At 44.0% G+C, this 24,538-nt stretch overlaps 1 protein-coding gene across 3 annotated transcripts in view; it reads right to left on the reverse strand.

The window, feature by feature from the left end:
• Positions 1 to 24,538, reverse strand: part of LOC112235020 (glutamate receptor ionotropic, NMDA 2C-like) — a 96,578-nt gene that overhangs the window by 47,240 nt on the left and 24,800 nt on the right. For 2 of the 3 annotated variants that reach the window (XM_042307359.1, XM_042307357.1), the window contains exon 2: positions 17,768 to 18,212. In XM_042307359.1, coding sequence (XP_042163293.1) covers positions 17,768 to 18,196 — 429 coding nt within the window. In that variant the 5' untranslated portion in view covers positions 18,197 to 18,212. Of the gene's footprint in view, positions 1 to 17,767; positions 18,213 to 21,427; positions 21,790 to 24,538 lie in introns of those variants that run through there. The other variant, XM_042307358.1, reaches the window with a different exon arrangement.

Here is a 24,538-nt window from a genome sequence, read left to right on the forward strand (position 1 = left end):
CTTCCTGAGTGAGGTAGGGTCGGACTCTACGGATGTTGTAGACCTGCAGCGCTTCCTGCGTGAGTTAGGGTCGGACTCTACGGATGTTGTAGACCTGCAGTGCTTCCTGCGTGAGGTAGGGTCGGACTCTCCTGATGTTGAAGACCTGCAGGAGTGAGTCGCTGCTTTGATGTTTGCAGAGAACGACCAAGGTTTGTTGCGCTCTGGGAGGGCAACACTAGAGTTGTCCACCGTGATGGAGAGGTCTTTGAGTGGGCAGGCCTTCCCCGGAAGGAAGAGCAGCTCCGTCTTGTCGAGGTTGAGCTTGAGGTGGTGGGCCGACATCCATGTTCAGATATCTGCCAGGCGTGCAGAGATGCGTGTCGCCACCTGGGTGTCAGAAGGGGGAAGGAGAAAAGTAGTTGAGTGTCATCCGCAGGAGCAGCCTACCAGGAAGGATGCAATCCAAGAATATGCAGAGCTTGAGACGCCCAGCCCTGAGAAGGTGGAGAGGAGGATCTGATGGTTCATGGTGTCAAAGACAGCGTATAGATCTAAGAGGATGAGAACAGAGGGGACAGAGTCAGCTTTGGCAGTGTGGAGAGTCTCCGTGACACAGAGAAGAGCAGTCTCAGTTGAGGGACCCATCTTGAAGCTTGACTGGTTAGGGTCCAGAAGATAATTTTGATAGAGATAACGAGAAAGTTGATCAGAGACAGCACTCTCAAGTGTTTTGGAGAGAAACGAAGGAACGAAAGAAAAACATTTACAGAGTTTAATGGCTGTGATAGGAGAAAACTTTCAGTATTAGTAATTTTAGTTACTCCACAATGCTAACCTAATTGACAGAGTAAAACAAGTAAGCCTTTTTCCCGAATGAAAATATTCCAAAACATGCATCTTGTTTGCAACAAGGCACTAAAATAATACTTAAAGAAAATGTGGCAAAACAATTCACTTTTGTCCTGAATACAAAGTGTTGTTTGGGACAAATCCAATACATTACTGAGTACCACTCTCCATAGTATAGTGGTGGCTGCATCATGTTATGGGTATGCTTGAAATAGTAAAGGACTGGGGAGTTTTTCAGGATAAAAAATAAGCTGAATGGAGCTAAGCACAGGCAAAACCCTAGAGGAAGACATGGTGCAGTCTGCTTTCCACCAGACATTGGGAGATTAATTCACCTTTCAGCTGGACAATAACCTTACACATATTTGAATGTCTACTTGAACATTTATGACAAGACCTGAAAATGGTTGTCTAGCAATGATCAACCACCAACTTGACAGAGCTTGAATAATTTTGAAAAGAATAATGGAAAATGTTGCACAATCCAGGTGTGGAACACTTTTAGAGACTTACCCAGAAAGACTTACAGCTTGTAATCGCTGTCAAAGGAGATTCTAACATACTTATCTAATCAAGATAGATGTATATTTTTGTTTTGTTTTGTGTGTAGATTGTTGACGAAAAAAATTACAGTTAAATCCATTTGAATCCCTCTTTGTAACACAACAAAATATGGAAAAAAATCAAGAGGTGTGAATACTTTCTGAAGGCACTGCTGGACCTTACCTGTCCTTTTCCTTCTCTATGGGGACTGTGCTCTGTCTCTGTCTCTGTCATGGTCATGAAGCTTGTTGAGGTTTGGGGTTACAGAAAGCCAGGTATCCAGAGACCAGGACTACTCTGTTCTCTTGTCTCATTGTTGTCCTTTAGAGAAGTCTAAAGTAGGTTAGAACCATCTGTGTGTCTCCTGATGTCAGACATCATACTGGTCTATTCCAGTGTCTCCACTGACCGTTCTCATTGCTCTGAATACCACATCCTCTCTGTTTCTATTTCAATTAGTAACATTGAACATTTAGCAATTTGTGTTCTACCCTTTTCCATATACAAAACACCTCCTCCTACAGTATATTACCTTGGAAGTACTGTAGATGTGATACAGTAGAAGGGACAATAAAATATCTTGCAAAATTAGCTTAGCAAGAGCAATGGTGTTATGCAGGTTAGTAAAGGAGCAGGTTGCCAATATGACATAAATCTGCAAATGTTCTAACTCATCTCAGTGTCCCACAGCAAATCTGTTTAAGTTCCTGCCTTCTTTCTGTGCGTGCAGCCTTTTTCCACCACTTGTATGCCATGAGTATTCATCTGGCAGAGTGTAAAATCAATTTGCTCCAGGCCATGTGTGTGTGTTTGTGTGTGTATGTGCCTGTGTGTAGTATGTGTACACAATCACACTGTGACTGTCAGCCAAAAACACCCTAAGGTTCTATCTAGAGAAGTGTTTTAGTCAATTAGAACTGTACTGTAGTACAGTTCAGCTACAGCTGTACCCGGCATGCTAAAGCTCTTTTTATTTGTTTAACTAGGCAAGTCAGTTAAGAACAAATTCTTATTTACAATGACAGCCTACCCCGGACAAAATTTTGCCAATTGTGCACCGCCTTATGGGACTCCCAATCACAGCCAGTTGTGATACAGCCTGGAATCAAACCAGGGTCTGTAGTGACATATCTAGCACTGATATACAGTACCTTAGACTGCTGCGCCACCCGGGAGCTCTTAACCATGATGCATCAGGACACAACCCATATCTGATGATACATTCTGTTGGACATGGACAATACTGTCTGAATCACATGGCTTGGGGGGATTTAAGGGTTGGTTGGAAACAGGTGTCCATTACTAATACTATGTTCTCCTATAGGTGTAGGGCCAGATGTTTGCCAGATCAAATAAAATAAAATGTTATTTGTCACATACACATGGTTAGCAGATGTTAATGCGAGTGTAGCAAAATGCTTGTGCTTCTAGTTCTGACAATGCAGTAATAACCAACGAGTAATCTAACCTAACAATTCCACAACAACTACCTTAAACATAAAAGTGTAAAGGGATGAGGAATATGTACAAAAAAATATAGGAATGAGTGATGGTACAGAACGGCATAGGCAAGATGCAGTAGATAGTATCGAGTACAGTATATACATATGAGATGAGTAATGTAGGGTATGTAAACATAAAAGTGGCATTGTTTCAAGTGGCTAGTGATACATTTTTACATACATTTCTCCATTATTAAAGTGGCTGGATTTGAGTCAGTATGTTGGCAGCAGCCACTCAATGTTATTGATGGCTGATTTACAGTCTGATGGCCTTGAGATAGAAGCTGTTTTTCAGTCTCTCGGTCCCTGCTTTGATGCACCTGTACTGACCTTGCCTTCTGGATGATAGCGGGGTGAACAGGCAGTGGCTCGGGTGGTTGTTGTCCTTGATTATCTTTATGAACTTTAAACTTACTACTCTCTCCACTACTGTCCCGTCGATTTGGATAGGGGGGTGCTCCCTCTACTGTTTCCTGAAGTCCACGAGCATCTCCTTTGTTTTGTTGACGTTGAGTGTGAGGTTATGTTCCTGACAACACACTCCGAGGGCCCTTACCTCCTCCCTGTAGGCCGTCTAGTCGTTGTTGGTAATCAAGCCTACCACTGTAGTGTCGTCTGCAAACTTGATGATTGAGTTGGAGGCGTGCATGGCCATGCAGTCATGGGTGAACAGGGAGTACACAGGAGAGGGTTCAGAACGCACCCTTGTGGGGCCCCAGTGTTGAGGATCAGCGGGGTGGAGATGTTGTTAACTACCCTCACCACCTGGGGGCGGCCCGTCAGGAAGTCCAGTACCCAGTTGCAGTCCATGAACAGCATTCTTACATAGGTATTCTTCTTGTCCAGATAGGTTAGGGCAGTGTGCAGTGTGATTGCGATTGGATCTTCTTTGGACCTATTGGGGCGGTAAGCAAATTGGAGTGGGTCTAGGGTGTCAGGTAGGGTGGAGGTGACATGGTCCTTGACTAGTTTCTCAAAGCATTTCATGACTGCTACGGGGCAGTAGTCATTTAGCTCAGTTACCTTAGCTTTCTTGGGAACAGGAAAAATGGTGGCCCTCTTGAAGCATGTGGGAACAGCAGACTGGAATAAGGTTTGATTGAATATGTCTGTTAACACACCAGCCAGCTGGTCTGCGCATGCTCTGAGGACGCGGCTGGGGATGCCGTCTGGGCCTGCAGCCTTGCGACGGTTAACAAGTTGAAATGTTTTACTCACGTTGGCTGCAGTGAAGGAGAGCCCGCAGGTTTTGGTAGCGGCCGTGTCAGTGGCACTGTATTGTCCTCAAAGCAAGCAAAGAAGTTGTTTAGTTTGTCTGGGAGCAAGACATTGTGCTCCGCGACGGCGCTGTTTTTTCTTTTGTTGTCCGTGATTGACTGTAGACCCTGCCACATACCTCTTGTGTCTGAGCCGTTGAATTGCGACTCCACTTTGTCTCTATACTGATTCTTAACTTGTTTGATTGCCTTGCGGAGGGAATAGCTACACTGTTTGTATTCGGTCATGTTTCCGGTCACCTTGCCATGATTAAAAGCAATGGTTCGTGCTTTCAGTTTTGCGCGAATGCTGCCATCAATCCACGGTTTCTGGTTGGGGAATGTTTTAATAGACACTGTGGGTACAACATCACCGATGCACTTGCTAATAAACTCGCTCATCGAATCAGCGTATTCATCAATGTTGTTGTTCAACGCTATGAGGAACATATTCCAGTCCACGTGATCGAAGCAATCTTGAAGCGTGGAATCCGATTGGTCGGACCAGCATTGAACAGACCTGAGCACGGGTGCTTTCTGTTTTAGTTTCTGTCTATAGGCTGGGAGCAACAAAATAGTGTCGTGGTCATCTTTTCTGAAAGGAGGGTGGGGGAGGGCCTTATGTGCGTTGCGGAAGTTAGAATAACAATGATCCAGGGTTTTGCCAGCCCGGGTTGCGCAATCGATATGCTGATCAAATTTAGGGAGCCTTGTTTTCAGATTAGCCTTGTTACAATCCCCAGCTACAATAAATGCAGCCTTAGGATATGTGGTTTCCAGTTTACATAGAGTCAAATGAAGTTTGTTGAGGGCCCTCGATGTGTCTGCTTGGGGGGGAATATACACGACTGTGATTATGATCGAAGAGAATTTTCTTGGTAGATAATGCGGTCGGCATTTGATTGTGAGGAATTCTAAGTCAGGTGAACAAAAGGACTTGAGTACCCGTATATTGTTATGATCACACCACATCTCGTTAATCATAAGGCATACACCCCCGCCTTTCTTCTTTCCACAGAGATGCTTGTTTCTGTCGGCCGATGAGTGAAGAAACCAGGTGGCTGTACCGACTCAGATAGCGTGTCTCGAGTGAGCCATGTTTCCGTGAAACAAAGCACGTTACAGTCTCTGATGTCTCTCTGGAAGGCAACCCTGGATTTCATCTACCATGTTGTCAAGAGACTGGACATTGGCGAGTAGTATGCTCGGGAGCCATGCGCGATGTGCCTGTCTACGGATCCTGACCAGAAGACCTCTCCGTCTGCTCCTTCTGCGGCGCCGTTTTTTTGGGTCGCCGTTTGGATCCGATCCATTGTACTGGGCGGTGGGCCAAACAGAGGATCCGCTTCGGGAAAGTCGTATTCCTGGTCATAATGTTGGTGAGTTGACGTTGCTCTTATATCCAATAGTTCCTCCTGACTATATGTAAATAAAACCTAAGATTTCCTGGGGTAACAATGTAAGAAATAACACATAAAAAAACAAAATACTGCATAGTTTCCTAGGAACGCGAAGCGAGGCGGCCATCTCTGTCGGCGCCGGTTGAGAGATAAAGCCATATATATCACTGCACAGATGATTTTATAGGACCACTGGTCAGTGGTCAAGATCCCCAATACATCTGATTTTCTTTTCAGAATACAATGCTCTCTACACACAAAGTTTAGCCTACTGATTTTGTTTTTATCTGGACAAATGGCGGGCATTTGAAGGACTCTCACAAAAACTAAGAGCTGTCGCTAATTATTGATGGAGATGGAATGGTGTAAAAAAAACAAAGGAAAAGAAATGAGGCTTTTCAATAAAACACAAAGTTGCAACTGCAAGGACACCTGAAATTGTGGTCCTAGGGGCTTGAGAGATTGGAGCAGGGGGTCTGTACTGTGCTGTAAATGATTCAGAAGTTGCAAAATAAATCTGAGTGAGGGAGGCTGGCAGCGAGTAGCCATTCCAGAAGGGCCGATGGAGAGAAAGAGGCCGACGTGCTCTCCCTTGTACTCTCTCTTTTCTCTCTCTTTTCTCTCTTTCTCTATTCTTCCTCTCTTAGTGCAAGAGGAGCACATGGCAGCCTGCTCTCTCTCTCCCCTCCCCCTATCTCTCTCTCCCTCTCTCTCTCTCTCTGTCCCCTCCCCTCTCTCTCTCTCCCTCTCTCTCTCTCTCTCTCCCTCCCCCTCTCTCTCTCTCTCCCTCTCTCTCTCTCCGATGGTGAGTGACTTCTGGACATGGATCTTTGCTGCGGCATATGTCCGCCTGCAACTCCCAGCGTGATGTGCCCTGGCACTGTCATCATGTGCTCGTCCTATGTGCTGACGTCACAGGGACCCTGCTCACAGGGCCGAGGAACAGACGTACACCGCCGTAGTCATTTGTCCTTCCTCACAACGATAGAGGAGATCCAAATGCAGTAACACATAACACTGAATTACAATCATATTGTATGTTTGAGTGTTATTATATCAATGTTGAATGCATTTATACTACATTGTAACACTAAACTGAGCACAAATTCATTAGTCTGTCTGAATTGTATTGTACTCTGTAATTCTCATGCTAAATGATCTAGTATTATATGCCTTTGACTTGCAGAAAACCAGGACAAAACATATATTAGGTGATTTTCTTATGTATTCATGCATCCCTACTGAGATTGCAGATTCCCATACAGTTCCTCTGAATACCATCCCAGCCTATTTAGCCCTGTCTAGACAGTTCGTACTGTATCTGTGTCACTGGCCCCAGGATGCAGAGCAACGAGGTAGAGAGGGACACAAGTAGGTTAAGGATGTGAAGAAAGGAAGGGAGAAAAAGGTTGCTCTACTTTAGAGAAACGAGGTCTGCTGCTGCTGCTCGCCCTGCTTCCCACACCTCTCTGGACCACTGAAACAAAGAGACTCTGGACCCAATACTAACTTAAGATACATTTAAACATATGCATAAATTATGCGTTAATGTCAACGGGAGATCTAAGATGTAATAAAAAAATGTGGGTTACATCCATAAATCTCAAATTAGGATTTGGTCCCCAATGATAGAAGGTGAGTGAAGCAAGACTGCTGGACAGACACAGTCTGAAGGTTGTCTTGTCTACCTGGGACTACTACTCATATCTCCGTCTATTGGGCTTTTCTGCAAGGGTGTTGTGGTTAAACATTTGATACATGACTATACCCTGCTATTCCCCTTGTGAATCATGTTAAAACATGGCTTAGTCAAAAATCACATGTAATATAGTACATATCAAATCACAATTTGGGTACCGTTGTTTGTATCACAGGAGGTTGGTGACACCTTCTTTGGGGAGGAAGGGCTTGTGGTAACGGCTGGAGCGTAATGGTTGGAATGGTATCAAATACACCAAACACATGGTTTCCTGTCACGCCTGCCCCCGCTTCCCCTCTGTCATGTCTTTGGCATCATTCAAACTGAAGACTATTTATCAAATAACTCTCTGTAATAATTATTACGCGATTAAACTGATTAATCATGTAACTGTAATTAACTAGGAAGTCTGGACACCAAGGAAAATATTCAGATTATAAAGTTAGAATTTTCCTAATATAACTTTCAGATATTTGAATATCTGATCACTTAGTCTTCGAATTAATGAATTATTATTTACCTCAAGTTAGTCTCATTCCAAACGTTGTAAATAGTTGGTTATCTGCACGAACCCAGTCTTCACTATGAGTCATCCATACATCAATTGTCTTAAATCATTTGTTTACTAACTAGGTAATTCACAGAAATGCATAAACAACCAGTAGATAGTAACAAGAAAAGGATAACGGAGTTTCCCTAGTGGGATAAACCGGCATCGCGGCTTGGTGGACAAAAAGGGAAGTGGGGGTCAACTGAGATGAGACACTACAAAGTTGATAATTATAACAATTTAAATGCTTGTCCTTTGCACATGAACGCTCACTCATTCGGGAATAATTGCAATCAATATATATATTTACGCTCAGTGTGTTGTCGGGATCTCTGTTGAAAAGTTTGTTTCTGTTGGAGAGTTTGTCCGCCCTCTCTCTGTCATGGTTAGAATGGATAGTTCAGAGAGAAATTCATTCATGTCGTTATAGAATAAATGTTTCGGCGGTTGTCGGTTTTCGCGTTCAATGATAACGAATTCCTTGCTGCAGACAAGTAATTAATATCAAAGACTTGTTCTATTCTGTCGATATCGATAGTCTAAGAGTTTAACCACGTGGTATGGTTAAAAGATTCAGCCATCTACTCAAAGCTTAAGCTTGGTCTCCTCTCAAACGTTGGCCCTCTCGTTTCTGTTGAGAAATTCTCAAGGTTTGGGTTTTATTTGGAAGAGCAGAAAGGGGCCTGTCCCAGGACGCCAGACCATAACTGTGCTCATGGGTGGTCCTCTGATTTAGTTAAACTCCAAAGGGAATTGGCGTTTCCTTCATTAAACAGTCCAAAATCAAATTACACAATTTCACAAACAGTGTCATCCTCACTCATTCATCGTATACAACAATTTGATGTAAGCCTCATATCTGAGGCAATTGTATAAACAACGTTATGGTAATGTAGCCATATTGTCTCTCATGAGTTTCACAAAATTGCACTAAACGGACCAGTTCGTAGCTGGATTCTTCACTGATCTTTTATACCTTCTCCAGAACATGAATGTTGTTCGGACCTCAAGTTCTGTGAGGTGGAAGAAATTCCTTTGTTCTCTCTATGAAAACTCACTCTCTCTCTATACTGTGGCCATGAGGAGATCATCTCCTCCAGGAGTTTACGACCTGAGGTCGCAGCAGCCTGAGTGTAGAAGACAGAGAGAGGGGGATGGTGCTCGCTGTACCATGTCATTATGTTTTTCCCTGTCAAGACGCTGTCCTTGTTTGTTTCTTGTCTATTATCCATTACATTTTCACTCCCTGTACTTGCTTCTCGTCTCCCAGAGTCGGTCCTTACAGTTTCCATGTGTATGATGCCATTCCATTTGCTCCGTTCCAGACATTATTATGAGCCGTCCTCCCCTCAGCAACATCCACTGGTTTGTAAGTACATTTCCCCAGTATGTATGCGATTCTGTGTTTGTCCTACATATTTAGGATCTTCATTTGATCACCCTGTTGGTGATGTCCTGTATAGCAGGAAATGCAAACGTGTAAACGTGTAGTGTATTCAATGTTTAAAAACGCTTCTAAAGTTTGTAATTACCACTTAAAAATGTCAGACTTGATTTGCCCTAACAAAAAATGTATCAACCTCTACAAAAATGTCCATTAATTATAATCCACACAATAATAATAATTTCCTGTTGCTGCAGGATTATTTTCCAGCTGTGAGAAACTGGTCAAATTAAGATCCTACATATGTATTTAGTCCTGAGAAGGAAGTGGAGGATAAGGCTGAAGCATCTCTCATGTCATGTCGTACATAGCAGCTACCAGTCACCCCTGGTTGTAAATCCCCAGTGGGAATGAATGCACCAAAGCCCCCCTTGCATTTTAACATTCCAGGCAGGCGAGTTAGCCATGATTGATTGGCAATGGTGAAGCAGATTTTTATTTAAATTCCATCAGAAGGTGATATATGGCTGCATGCCTCACAGTTAGATTAGAATCCTATGTTAAGGAAGCTCTATCTATGTTCGATGACTGCAGTCAGACAACAGACAGACAACAGACAAGCACATTCAGTTGGGTTTGTCTGAATTTGTCCTATACTTCTTGATAAACCCTGTTTGTCCTCACCCACATACATTCCATTGATTGGATTCTTTGTGTCTGCTAGGCTATTGATTATCCAATGATTGTTCTCACTTTTTCTAATTGCGAGAAAAAAAGGGAATAATAGGTTTCTAATGGGTTATTGTAATTTAGCTAATCAACATGCTAATTGAGCAAAATCTCCTCAGGATAGGAATCTGTTCTCTGTTAATTTTCGCCTTCCTCTTCGAGCGAGATCAAACTCCAGGCTTTCTCAGAGACAACATTGTAAGTGATTGAGTTGGCTTGTCGACCAGCGTGGACGGCGTCCCACTAATCAATCAATGGTGAGCAATCGCTCAGCCTCATTGAAAAGCTCATTTAAAGGTATCTTAAAGGTTCATATAAATGGCTACATCTGAAGTGGTGACATTTAAGTGGCATCACATTTGAAATGAAGTGCATAAGCACACAAACTCATTTTGTGAGCGTTTATTTCCATATTCTGTAAATGAACTCACTTTTCCATAGGATTGTATCTTTGAACATTTGAATCACTCTGTTTGGTACTGGCACACGTCGTGTAAGTAGCATATAGACCAGCCCAAGCCTGGATTTGAGTCCATGGTCCCACCAACAGTTAGTTAATTCTATGTAACACTAATTGTTCCAGTGCAGACAGTTAAGTTGACTTAAGCCATCGGAAGGATGACATCACTGCACAAGGCTGCGCTAGCTGCAAACTACCTCTGTTTCCTGTGGAAAGGTACCATTCATGTTCAGGCTCAGGGACACGAAACAGATGTGCTGATGGACATCACATCCCGCCATACTTGTCTCCACCTGCTCTGGCAGGGGCTGTTGGTGGCCTTGGTTTTTATAAAGACAGAGCTCTTCTAATCAGTCTGAGCCCGTGAGTGCCACCATGCCGTGGGTAAGGCTCTATGCCAGCCTCTAATGAGGTCTGTGCCACTTCAGTTTCTTTCTCTGTCATCAACTCTGGATCCAACAACATTAAGTGTTCTCTGCTCTGCATATAAGCCTTGTGTTTTGTATCGTACTATTGTTATTACATGATCTAACATTCGTATAACTGATTGTAAGCCAAGTCACATGGTCCATGTGTCATTACGAACTAGCCTTCAAAGTCTTGTACATACAGTTAAGTCGCAAGTTTACCTACAACTTAGCCAAATACATTTGAACTCGGGTTTTCACAATTCCTGACATTAAATCCTGGCGAAAAAATCCTGTCTTAGGTCAGTTAGGATCACCACATTATTTTAAGAATGTGAAATGTCAGAATAATAGCAGAGAGAATGATTTATTTCAGCTTTTATATTCTGACATCACATTCCCATTCTGACATCACATTCCTAGTGGGTCAGAAGTTTACATACACTCAATTAGTATTTGGTAGCATTTCCTTTAAATTGTTTAACTTGGGTCAAATGTTTTGGGTAGCCTTCCACAAGCTTCCCAAAATAAGTTGGGTGAATTTTGGCCCATTCCTCCTGAAAGAGTCAGGTTTGTAGGCCTCCTTGCTCACACATGCTTTTTCAGTTCTGCCCACAAATCTTCTATAGGATTGAGGTCAGGGCTTTTTGATGGCCACTCCAATACCTTGACTTTGTTGTACTTAAGCCATTTTGCCACAACTTTGGAAGTATGCTTTGGGTCATTGTCCATTTGGAAGGCCCATTTACGACCAAGCTTTAACTTCCTGACTGATGTCTTGAGATGTTTCTTCAATATATCCACATCATTTTTCCAATCTGTAGTCTGGCTTTTTTATGGCGGTTTTGGAGCAGTGGCTTCTTCCTTGCTGAGCGGCCTTTCAAGTTATGTTGATATAAGACTCGTTTTACTGTGGATATAGAAAGCTTTGTACCTGTTTCCTCCAGCATTTTCACAAGGTCCTTTGCTGTTGTTCTGGGATTGATTTGCACTTTTCGCACCAAAGTATGTTCATCGCTAGGAGACAGAACGCGTCTCCTTCCTGAGCGGTATGACGGCTGCATGGTCCTTGGTGTTTATACTTGCATACAATTGTTTGTACAGATGAACGTGGTACCTGCAGGCATTTGGAAATTGCTCCCAAGGATGAACCAGACTTGTGGAGGTCTTGGCTGATTTCTTTTGATTTTCCCATGATGTCAAGCAAAGAGGCACTGAGTTTAAAGGTAGACCTTGAAATACATCCACAGGTACACCTCCAATTGATTCAAATGATGTAAATTAGCCTATCAGAAGCTTCTAAAGCCATGATATCATTTTCTGGAATTTTTCAAGCTGTTTAAAGGCACAGTCAACTTAGTGTATGTCAACTTCTGACCCACTGGAATTGTGATACAGTGAATTATAAGTGAAATAATCTGTCTGTAAACAATTGTTGGAAAAATGACTTGTGTCATGCACAAAGTAGATGTCCTAACCGACTTGACAAAACTATAGTTTGTTAACAAGAAATTTGTGGAGTGGATGAAAAACTAGTTTTAATGACTCCAACCTAAGTGTATGCAAACTTCTGACTTCAACTGTAGTACACATAGTAATTACCACATACTCTCAATTAAACTGATGCCAACCTTTAGATAATTGCATTTTTACTATTTTATTTATGTTGGATTTTATCATGAATGATTAGCTGTTGTGTTCTCCAGCTTGGCGTAATTAAATGTGTAAATGACCTGCTGGGGGTATTAGCTAGCCAATGACACCCCTTTTATTGCCCATAAGAAGCAATGCCCATGCCCTGATTGCCTAACATGTTTCCTTGAATTAATGTGGCTATTTGACAAGGGAGCAGTCCAATAATGTGTGGACTGGAATAAGGAAATTCCAATTACAACGACAGCTGTTGGGAGACGAGGTTGCTGGATGTAACCAAGCACAGTGTCTAATACACCAGCCAGTCTGTTGGGCCCTATATTGATTACTGTTTTGTTGATGGACCCGGGTTACTTCTAACAAATACACTTTCCCTCTCAATCAGCTCGGCCACACAAAAAGTAAAGATTGAATCAATGAATAAATTTTTGGTTTAGAAAAATGTATCTAAATTCAATTGAGTTGGAACGCATCCATTTTAACCAGCTCTCTATTGAACCGCAACCCCATGAGGATTTGTATGAATGTGAATGCATAATCAAGGTACTGTGAGTCCATGGCCCTGGCCGTCTCCTGTTGTGGAGGAACACGTTTCTCACGTTTATTAAGAAAATCTCACATACACGAGGGAGAGAAAATCCTATTTGAGCTGTGGATTAACTGATGGAAATCGAGGGTGGCGGGCAGACCTCATATTTTCCGCTACTCAGTTCCCTGTGTGCCGCATACTCAAACAGCCAGCTACCGGAGCTGAAATTACTAGAATTGATTAGACATTACAATACAGCAGTATTCTCTTCTTGCTCTGACCGGCCGAGGTCAGCCAGCCTGCTTTATCACCCTCCATTTCCCCCCGCTGAATAAACGCTTTGTTTATGGTCAGTGGATTGGCGAGCTATGTCCCACCAGTCCTCTGTATCCTCAGCCTACATCAATTTGCATAGAACCAATAAAGATGTGATGCTCATAATGTGCATTCTCTGTCTCTGTGAGTTGTATTATGATGCTGAATACGTGCATTCGCTGTCTCTGTGAGTAGTATTGTGATGCTCATAATGTGCATTCGCTGTCTCTGTGAGTAGTATTGTGATGCTCATAATGTGCATTCTCTGTCTCTGTGAGTAGTATTGTGATGCTCATGACGTGCATTCGCTATCTCCGTGAGCAGTATTGTGATTCTTTGCAAAACGCAGAGCTGTGTTTGTCCTATGGGAAGATTGATGGTGATATAGCTGGAGAATACAGCCATTTCAGTCTAATTAAAGTTTCTCTCTGTGGCTGAGCCCTTTGTCTAACGCTCTGGGAGAGGGATCATTGCTCCTAAACCTATGAGGCTTTACTCTAAAAGCAATTTAACGGCAGTCTAATCTGTATCACAAACAACCCTCTGACAATTTACTGGTGCCAAACTCCAGTGCATGATGCCAGGTAATACAACATTTCAAATCATTGCATGACTCTATTGACATGAGGGGTCCCCACTGTAAACTGTACATTTGTTACCAGTGAATACAAATAGATTTCTCTAGTTTAACATCTTTGTGTCTGGTGGGACCAGAAGTTTAAAAATAGAACAAGGATGAAGTGGCAGAGGCTAACAGGTATTGATTTTGACCTTCATATTTTAATGAGTGTATTAGATGCAGTATTTGGACATGTCCTTGCCTTGTCTGAATCCTGGCTCAGGAAGGCCACCAAAAATTCTGAGATTTCCATACCCAACTATAACATTTTCCGTCAAGATAGAACTGCCAAAGGGGGAGGAGTTGCAGTCTACTGCAGAGATAGCCTGCAAAGTAATGTCATACTTTCCAGGTCCATACCCAAACAGTTCGAACTACTAATTTTGAAAATTACTCTCTCCAGAAATAAGTCTCTCACTGTTGCCGCCTGCTACCGACCCCCCTCAGCTCCCAGCTGTGCCCTGGACACCATTTGTGAATTGATCATCCCCCATCTAGCTTCAGAGTTTGTTCTGTTAGGTGACCTAAACTGGGATATGCTTAACACCCCGGCAGTCCTACAATCTAAGCTAGATGCCCTCAATCTCACACAAATCATCAAGGAACCCACCAGGTACAACCCTAAATCTGTAAACAAGGGCACCCTCATAGACGTCATCCTGACCAACTGGCCCTCCAAATACACCTCCGCTGTCTTCAACCAGGATCTCAGCGATCACTGCCTCATTGCCTGTATCCGCTACGGAGCCGCAGTCAAACGACCACCCCTCATCACTGTCAAACGCTCCCTAAAACACTTCTGTGAGCAGGCCTTTCTAATCGACCTGGCCCGGGTATCCTGGAAGGACATTGACCTCATCCTGTCAGTTGAGGATGCCTGGTCATTCTTTAAAAGTAACTTCCTCACCATTTTAGATAAGCATGCTCCGTTCAAAAAATGCAGAACTAAGAACAGATATAGCCCTTGGTTCACTCCAGACCTGACTGCCCTCGACCAGCACAAAAACATCCTGTGGTGGACTGCAATAGCATCGAATAGTCCCCACGATATGCAACTGTTCAGGGAAGTCAGGAACCAATACACGCAGTCAGTCAGGAAAGCTAAGGCCAGCTTCTTCAGGCAGAAGTTTGCATCCTGTAGCTCCAACTCCAAAAAGTTCTGGGACACTGTGAAGTCCATGGAGAACAAGAGCACCTCCTCCCAGCTGCCCACTGCACTGAGGCTAGGTAACACGGTCACCACCGATAAATCCATGATTATCAAAAACTTCAACAAGCATTTCTCAACGGCTGGCCATGCCTTCCGCCTGGCTACTCCAACCTCGGCCAACAGCTCCGCCCCCCACGCTACTCGCCCATGCCTCTCCAGGTTCTCCTTTACCCAAATCCAGATAGCAGATGTTCTGAAAGAGCTGCAAAACCTGGACCCGTACAAATCAGCTGGGCTTGACAATCTGGACCCTCTATTTCTGAAACTATCCGCCGCCATTGTCGCAACCCCTATTACCAGCCTGTTCAACCTCTCTTTCATATCGTCTGAGATCCCCAAGGATTGGAAAGCTGCCGCAGTCATGCCCCTCTTCAAAGGGGGAGACACCCTGGACCCAAACTGTTACAGACCTATATCCATCCTGCCCTGCCTATCTAAGGTCTTCGAAAGCCAAGTCAACAAACAGGTCACTGAACATCTCGAATCCCACCGTACCTTCTCCGCTGTGCAATCTGGTTTCCGAGCCGGTCACGGGTGCACCTCAGCCACGCTCAAGGTACTAAACGATATCATTACCGCCATCGATAAAAGACAGTACTGTGCAGCCGTCTTCATCGACCTTGCCAAGGCTTTCGACTCTGTCAATCACCATATTCTTATCGGCAGACTCAGTAGCCTCGGTTTTTCAGATGACTGCCTTGCCTGGTTCACCAATTACTTTGCAGACAGAGTTCAGTGTGTCAAATCGGAGGGCATGCTGTCCGGTCCTCTGGCAGTCTCTATGGGGGTGCCACAGGGTTCAATCCTCGGGCCGACTCTTTTCTCTGTATATATCAATGATGTTGCTCTTGCTGCGGGCGATTCCCTGATCCACCTCTACGCAGACGACACCATTCTATATACTTCCGGCCCGTCCTTGGACACTGTGCTATCTAACCTCCAAACGAGCTTCAATGCCATACAACCCTCCTTCTGTGGCCTCCAACTGCTCTTAAACGCTAGTAAAACCAAATGCATGCTTTTCAACCGTTCGCTGCCTGCACCCGCACACCTGACCAGCACCACCACCCTGGATGGTTCCGACCTTGAATATGTGGACATCTATAAGTACCTAGGTGTCTGGCTAGACTGTAAAATCTCCTTCCAGACTCATATCAAACATCTCCAATCGAAAATCAAGTCAAGAGTCGGCTTTCTATTCCGCAACAAAGCCTCCTTCACTCACGCAGCCAAACTTACCCTAGTAAAACTGACTATCCTACCGATCCTCGACTTCGGCGATGTCATCTACAAAATAGCTTCCAACACTCTACTCAGCAAACTGGATGCAGTTTATCACAGTGCCATCCGTTTTGTCACTAAAGCACCTTATACCACCCACCACTGCGACTCGTATGCTCTAGTCGGCTGGCCCTCGCTACATATTCGTCGCCAGACCCACTGGCTCCAGGTCATCTACAAGTCCATGCTAGGTAAAGCTCCGCCTTATCTCAGTTCACTGGTCACGATGGCAACACCCATCCATAGCACGCGCTCCAGCAGGTGTATCTCACTGATCATCCCTAAAGCCAACACCTCATTTGGCCGCCTTTCGTTCCAGTTCTCTGCTGCCTGTGACTGGAACGAATTGCAAAAATCGCTGAAGTTGGAGACTTTTATCTCCCTCACCAACTTCAAACATCTGCTATCTGAGCAGCTAACCGATCGTTGCAGCTGTACATAGTCTATCGGTAAATAGCCCACCCATTTTTACCTACCTCATCCCCATACTGTTTTTATTTATTTACTTTTCTGCTCTTTTGCACACCAATATCTCTACCTGTACATGACCATCTGATCATTTATCACTCCAGTGTTAATCTGCAAAATTGTAATTATTCGCCTACCTCCTCATACCTTTTGCACACAATGTATATAGACTCTCCTTTTTTTCTACTGTGTTATTGACTTGTTAATTGTTTACTCCATGTGTAACTCTGTGTTGTCTGTTCACACTGCTATGCTTTATCTTGGCCAGGTCGCAGTTGCAAATGAGAACTTGTTCTCAACTAGCCTACCTGGTTAAATAAAGGTGAAATAAATAAATAAAATAAAATAAAATCCCTCTGCTACCTGGTTTAACACCTTATCTTGTTGTTTCAGTCTTTCTGGCCTAAGACCGCCAGACACATAAAACCCACAGTGTCTGTATGGGCAGCATTAACATTCAGTGAGTTTATAATCATGTGCTGTAAGTCACCTGGAAATGTCAATGTGTGTCTGCTAAAGTTCATTATGACTCTGATAATCACCAGACTAATGACGGTTGGCCTGTGTGTGTGTGTGTGTGTGGTGGAGAGCTTTCAAAATCTGAGTGCTTTGCTCATCTTGGGGGACCTGTGTTGTTGATAGTGTTGTTTTGGTTTTATTATTTGTACTGTGAGTTGTGCCAGGGGTCTTTCCCAGTTCTTTATTTCACAGTCACTAGAATAAAAAGGTTTTAAAACATCTGATGTAATGAGACTGTGTAGTCATAAACCACACATCAGTTAAGCTGCTACTCTCTACAGCAGTTTGGGGAAAGAAATCATGTGGCCTCAAGGTTATTTCAAAAATAAAAAGAAGATGAACTTAAGCATGTTCCTCAGGTAGCCTAGACACTAGCAGCCAAGTGTCCCCTATCCCAATCCTGGTCACTGACCTTGTGTGGCAGGACCATGGCGGAGCCCCCGCTGATGCCCACAATGGGCACGGCCGTCTGCAGGGCAATGAAGTCCAGGATCTGTGCCACGGCTTCCGAGCCGATGTTGTCTTCAAACACCACACCATGTACGCGGTTGGCAGCCAGTGTGTCACAGATGCGTGTGAGCAGGGCCCGAGGATTGGTGTTGTTTACCAGCACTGTGATGGGATTCACCTCCAAGGGCAGGTCCATGAAGTTCTCCCTGCTGAGACGCCCCTTGATCTCCTGCTGGTAGGCCGAGCCACTGAACACCACCGCCACGTTGACTGCTGGCAAGGGCATTGCGAAAGGCCGACCTTGGCACCAGGGGGCAGTGCAGAGCAGCAACAGCAGCAGCAGCGGCCACCACCATGGGGAGTCGCTCAAGTGGCCTAGACGAACGCCCATCTCAGTCACCTACTGCCTGAGAGAGGGGACGAGGGTGGGGATGAGAGGAGGAGAGAAGAGAGATGAGTAAAGACATTTGTATTAGATACATGGGACCGTTTAGTGTCATTTGTGCAACGTTGTGATAATGCTTAGTAATCCCTCCAGGCAAGCCAACCAAACCAACTGCCTGTAGTTTAGAGACATTTTAGCTTCATCTGTGAGTCATGTGCTTCATGTGCAAGTGTGTCTCTATGTAAGCGGCCATGAGTGGTGGGTTGGGTCAGGTGGATGATGAGAGACCCAGGGTACTATTTTTTGTGTGAGTGTTTGGCGTGCAACACAAGGCAGTGAGCAGGTTGCTGTGCCTGCGGATGGCAGCTGCGGCCCCACTACTGTTGTACTCTGCAGTCGAATACAGCAGATGGTGCCTACTGTTTAATGCAACAAATGGAGAACAAGGATTTACCATTTATCTCTCGTGATGTTTTTTCCCCCTCTGAAATAATGCTGCAGAGCTATTCCAATTTAATCTGCAAAACGTCTGAATGCATGGGTATTATGTGCTGTGAATAGGTGGGGACCTGGTTTTGGCCATGGGTATTATGTGCTGTGAATAGGTGGAGACCTGGTTTTGGCCATGGGTATTATGTGCTGTGAATAGGTGGAGACCTGGTTTTGGCCATGGGTATTATGTGCTGTGAAGAGGTGGAGACCTGGTTTTGGCCATGGGTATTATGTGCTGTGAATAGGTGGAGACCTGGTTTTGGCCATGGGTATTATGTGCTGTGAATAGGTGGGGACCTGGTTTTGGCCATGGGTATTATGTGCTGTGAATAGGTGGAGACCTGGTTTTGGCCATGGGTATTATGTGCTGTGAATAGGTGGAGACCTGGTTTTGGCCATGGGTATTATGTGCTGTGAATAGGTGGAGACCTGGTTTTGGCCATGGGTATTATGTGCTGTGAATAGGTGGAGACCTGGTTTTGGCCATGGGTATTATGTGCTGTGAAGAGGTGGAGACCTGGTTTTGGCCATGGGTATTATGTGCTGTGAATAAGTGGAGACCTGGTTTTGGCCATGGGTATTATGTGCTGTGAATAGGTGGAGACCTGGTTTTGGCCATGGGTATTATGTGCTGTGAATAGGTGGAGACCTGGTTTTGGCCATGGGTATTATGTGCTGTGAATAGGTGGAGACCTGGTTTTGGCCATGGGTATTATGTGCTGTGAATAGGTGGAGACCTGGTTTTGGCCATGGGTATTATGTGCTGTGAATAGGTGGAGACCTGGTTTTGGCCATGGGTATTATGTGCTGTGAATAGGTGGAGACCTGGTTTTGGCCATGGGTATTATGTGCTGTGAATAGGTGGAGACCTGGTTTTGGCCATGGGTATTATGTGCTGTGAATAGGTGGAGACCTGGTTTTGGCCATGGATATTATGTGCTGTGAATAGGTGGAGACCTGGTTTTGGCCATGGGTATTATGTGCTGTGAATAGGTGGAGACCTGGTTTTGGCCATGGGTATTATGTGCTGTGAAGAGGTGGAGACCTGGTTTTGGCCATGGGTATTATGTGCTGTGAATAGGTGGAGACCTGGTTTTCGCCATGGGTATTATGTGCTGTGAATAGGTGGAGACCTGGTTTTGGCCATGGGTATTATGTGCTGTGAATAGGTGGAGACCTGGTTTTGGCCATGGGTATTATGTGCTGTGAATAGGTGGAGACCTGGTTTTGTCCATGGGTATTATGTGCTGTGAATAGGTGGAGACCTGGTTTTGGCCATGGGTATTATGTGCTGTGAATAGGTGGAGACCTGGTTTTGGCCATGGGTATTATGTGCTGTGAATAGGTGGAGACCTGGTTTTGGCCATGGGTATTATGTGCTGTGAATAGGTGGAGACCTGGTTTTGGCCATGGGTATTATGTGCTGTGAATAGGTGGAGACCTGGTTTTGGCCATGGGTATTATGTGCTGTGAATAGGTGGAGACCTGGTTTTGGCCATGGGTATTATGTGCTGTGAATAGGTGGAGACCTGGTTTTGGCCATGGGTATTATGTGCTGTGAATTGGTGGAGACCTGGTTTTGGCCATGGGTATTATGTGCTGTGAATAGGTGGGGACCTGGTTTTGGCCATGGGTATTATGTGCTGTGAATAGGTGGAGACCTGGTTTTGGCCATGGGTATTATGTGCTGTGAATAGGTGGGGACCTGGTTTTGGCCATGGGTATTATGTGCTGTGAATAGGTGGAGACCTGGTTTTGGCCATGGGTATTATGTGCTGTGAATAGGTGGGGACCTGGTTTTGGCCATGGGTATTATGTGCTGTGAATAGGTGGAGACCTGGTTTTGGCCATGGGTATTATGTGCTGTCAATAGGTGGGGACCTGGTTTTGGCCATGGGTATTATGTGCTGTGAATAGGTGGAGACCTGGTTTTGGCCATGGGTATTATGTGCTGTGAATAGGTGGGGACCTGGTTTTGGCCATGGAGGCTGATTTTAACGGCAGCTACATGCTGTATTTCTAAGGCATTGTTTACGGAAAAAACCTCATGTCACTTAACTTGGATGACAGTTTTCCCTTTGAAATGAATTGATAAGATCAGTGTTTAAAAACACTGCATTGCTAATAGACTTCAATGCAATTTTCCCAAAGTACAGTGACACAGTGACAGTAACAAAGTTTGTTAAGGGATTCACTTTTAGTTTGAAATCATAAATCCTACATTCATGTTCCAGGTAATGAATAAATGATCAAATCGACCAGAAACTCTTTAGCTTGTTTTGATCTTCCAGATATTTATAGCTGTAGGGCAAAGTAGAAAGAATGATGTATTTCACAATGCAGTTGAATGGAGTTAGATCCTACAGCATTACATTCACCAATCCACGTAATGTCTGGTCAGATACTGTGTCCCTCTGTCAGACAGAGTCATCCTCTATGACTTATCTGTCACACTGCCGCCTGCGGGCCTGACTCTGTGTGGTGTGTGTGAGTGTGTGTGAGTGTGTGCGTGTGTGTGTGTTATCCTGTCAAGGGGACCTGATTTAGCATGTGTTTGAATCACAGTGGGGTGATTACAATGTCATTCTCAGTATTCCTTGGCGGGTGTCATGGCCCACGGCATGATTGTGTCTCCCTATCAAGACATGTAGGATAGCTGGGGACCCACTGCAGTCCCCATTCCTCAACCCCTGCCTGACAGAGGGAATGGGACGAGGGGCTTGTGTTAGCGTAGATGGAGTGTACCTGTAAAGTGGCGGTGATGTTCCCATGGGGTAATTGGTTGGACTACGTGGTAATATAGTCTCCACTCTGAAAAGCTGCCTCCCAGAGGACCGTGGGGATTTCTGCATCACACTGCTGGTCAGGGACCTTATCAGCAGCACATGGCTGAGAAAGGACCATTATAGATTGTCATTAGTAGCGGAGCAGCCTAGAATACCAATGATAGTACGGCTGCTGAGAATGGAAAGGCATTATGAAAGTTTCTAGATGTTGACTATGTCAAAACATGATGGATTTGTTGTGCTGATTGACATACATATTTTCCTTTTATGACATCATTTCTGAGTTTCCTCTGTCATAAAAATAGGCAATATTTCTGTCATTGATCATGCAGGCTGATTGATAATCCCTTAAATTGTTCAGAACACAGAGCAGGAATGTATTGCTTTCCTTCAATGACATTATCCATGTCTTTTCCGGGCATTGTATGATGGAACACGTTAGGGTTAATGTCTTTGAGGAGGATCTCATTAAAAGAGCTTGACCTTCCACATGTTTAATCAAGGCAATGAAACAGCTGAAGTGGATGTCTGAAGGTCACCTACATGGGGGATTACTGTGGTAAAATGAGGATGTGGAATTAAACACAACAGCCAATGAGTCATCATCGACTTAATCGGATGACTTATGTTTGTCGATATGCCCCCTATTACCAAGGTGTATTCCAAACAGAGACACAGCTATCGGGAGGTAATTACAGCACAGTGGAAACATTGATTTGACCATCTAGCCCAATTTGACCTTGCTGACAACAAAAGTGGAACTCACACCACTGTGATTTGCAATAACGCTGGGCAATATAGTCATGAAACCTGTTCAAAGTTGTTGAACATTGCAGTCGTTCTGTAGCTTGGTCACAACCCAAAGTCTCCAAAACACAGGAAAGAGGCTTTTATTACTGTGCTACATGGAGCTAAATCCACACCCAAACTCATACAATGGCTTGAGGCTTTATTCCAATGTTAGGGATCAAAACTCACTGTGGATATTTATTTTAGTCAGGGATATTGTAATAGAAAATGCAGGTCTGGGTACATCATTTACACTGTTTTATATGTTGATTTTTTTTCAGATCACAATTTATTTGGTTCTTAAGCCCGGTTGGAACAGATGAGTGGTAAATACTGTAGTTTGGGACCATGGGAAAGAGACAGGTTGTTGTTTACGTCATGATGCTAGATAGTAAAACATAGTTTTATGACTTTTGTGTCATGTTGAGTCAGTAGAAACAAACAAAATCCCACTGTGAAACTAGTGACCATGAACATAAGCATACTCTATTACAATATATCTATGATACTCTAAGTATGCAAACAGTCATTACTGTGAGACATGAAGGCATAGGGAGAAGATGTGCCTGAAGGAGATTTTCCCCAATCTACACAGACAAGAGATCATTTGTTTTCCACGCTATGACCTCTTTAATCTGGGGCTGGATTTTGGAATGCACTACCATGTCAAATTCTTTGCTCTCTAGAGATGTAATCCACTCTGTGAATCTGCAAGTCCCCAATTTTCAGCGCCTGGATTTGATATGTGTTAGTTGTCTGCTCGAGTTTTCACAGCTCCAGCACCCAGCCTCCTATCAGTGGGGATGTGTTCAGCTTAGCTACCTCTCTCTTGACTCTGCCCAAGTCACCGCTGGCTGGCGCAAGGGCACACAGACCAGATTAGATCAAAGCTTCTGCCACTGTTCCAGTCTGGCACTTAGAAGGGCTCAGACCGTTTCCCCATGCACCGTTACTGCTGAGCAAATCCCTTGTGTGACCGCAAAGATTATGCCATGCCTTTTTAAAACTGTCATCCAGCTAAAAGTGTTAGGGAGAGGGAGATGACAGAGCGAAACAGATACCAGATCTAACTATGTGACAGTTGATGTTCTATCTCTGTTTAATGGCAGACAGTCCTAACAGAATCCTTCAAGATCTTCACCTTGGCTTTCAGACCAGATGGGTTTACAATGAGGAATTGCTTAGCTCCCTCTAGTGGGTGAGTTGGTTAAAGCAGTTCAATTAGAATATCAGTTGTCCTCTGCTGTTTCCTTATCAAACCAGAGAAGCGAATTATTTCCGTCTCTGTCCCACTTCTCTTATGTAGTCTGTGGGAGAACTGTCTCTACTGTAACACATGTGACTAAATAACAGGGGTCAAGGGGTTACATGTGTTATTATATTAACACCTGCCAGATGTGTTTTGTTTTGTTTGGACTGGCCTGAGAAATGAAATGATTTTAGTTTTACACCTTTTCAGCTATTCCTTTGTCCTAAAGGTGATTGGTTGAAAGTCAGCTGAGATGACACATTTATTTACTTACAGTGTTACTATTATCACATCTGTTCAGGAGCCTCTGCTCAGACATGACTGCACTCTCCTCATGCCCAATTCCCAGCCCTGCTCAATATCTTAAGACCATAGTGGTACAGTAAGTACATCTGGTTGTGGGGTGGGGGGTTGTTGTGCTCGTCACTGCTGACGTAAGGGGTCATTTCGTATTCAGTGCATGAAACTGCTGCTAAGACTTACACCTGTCTCATCCTGGGCACAGTTTGATCAATATGCTCCAAGGCTTGGAGAGGCATGCTGGTGCCTCGTGGCTCTCTGCTGGTAACTTTACCTCTTCTCTTGCTTTTCATCAATGAAACATCAGCAGACCAGCCCAATGTTTAATACCTATCACATTTTAGACTTGAGTAAGGAAACCTTATAATTTGTAGGTACTCAACAATGGGTTAACATGAAACATACATACTTACATTAAATCCTATTAGAACTCCTTTATAATAAACCCTTTCAAGTCTAATCAGTATAAATCTCCTTTTCATTCCCATATATTATGCATGTGTTCAGTATTAAGGATTAGTTTAACCCTACACAGTGTAATTGACAATTTGACCTTCGCTAACGCAAAGACTGCCAACTATTTCATCTGATCATTATGGTCACAGTTCATTTCCCATTCACCTGTGATTATGGGTTTAACTAAGCCATGAAGATAAAATACGGTCATTCTAATCCCCCCAAATCCATTACCTTTCAACTAATCTGGTAATTCATGAGCATTTTGTACACTTA

This window comes from Oncorhynchus tshawytscha, linkage group LG27, assembly GCF_018296145.1.
Source record: "Oncorhynchus tshawytscha isolate Ot180627B linkage group LG27, Otsh_v2.0, whole genome shotgun sequence".
In the NCBI taxonomy this organism is placed as follows: Eukaryota; Metazoa; Chordata; class Actinopteri; order Salmoniformes; family Salmonidae; genus Oncorhynchus; species Oncorhynchus tshawytscha.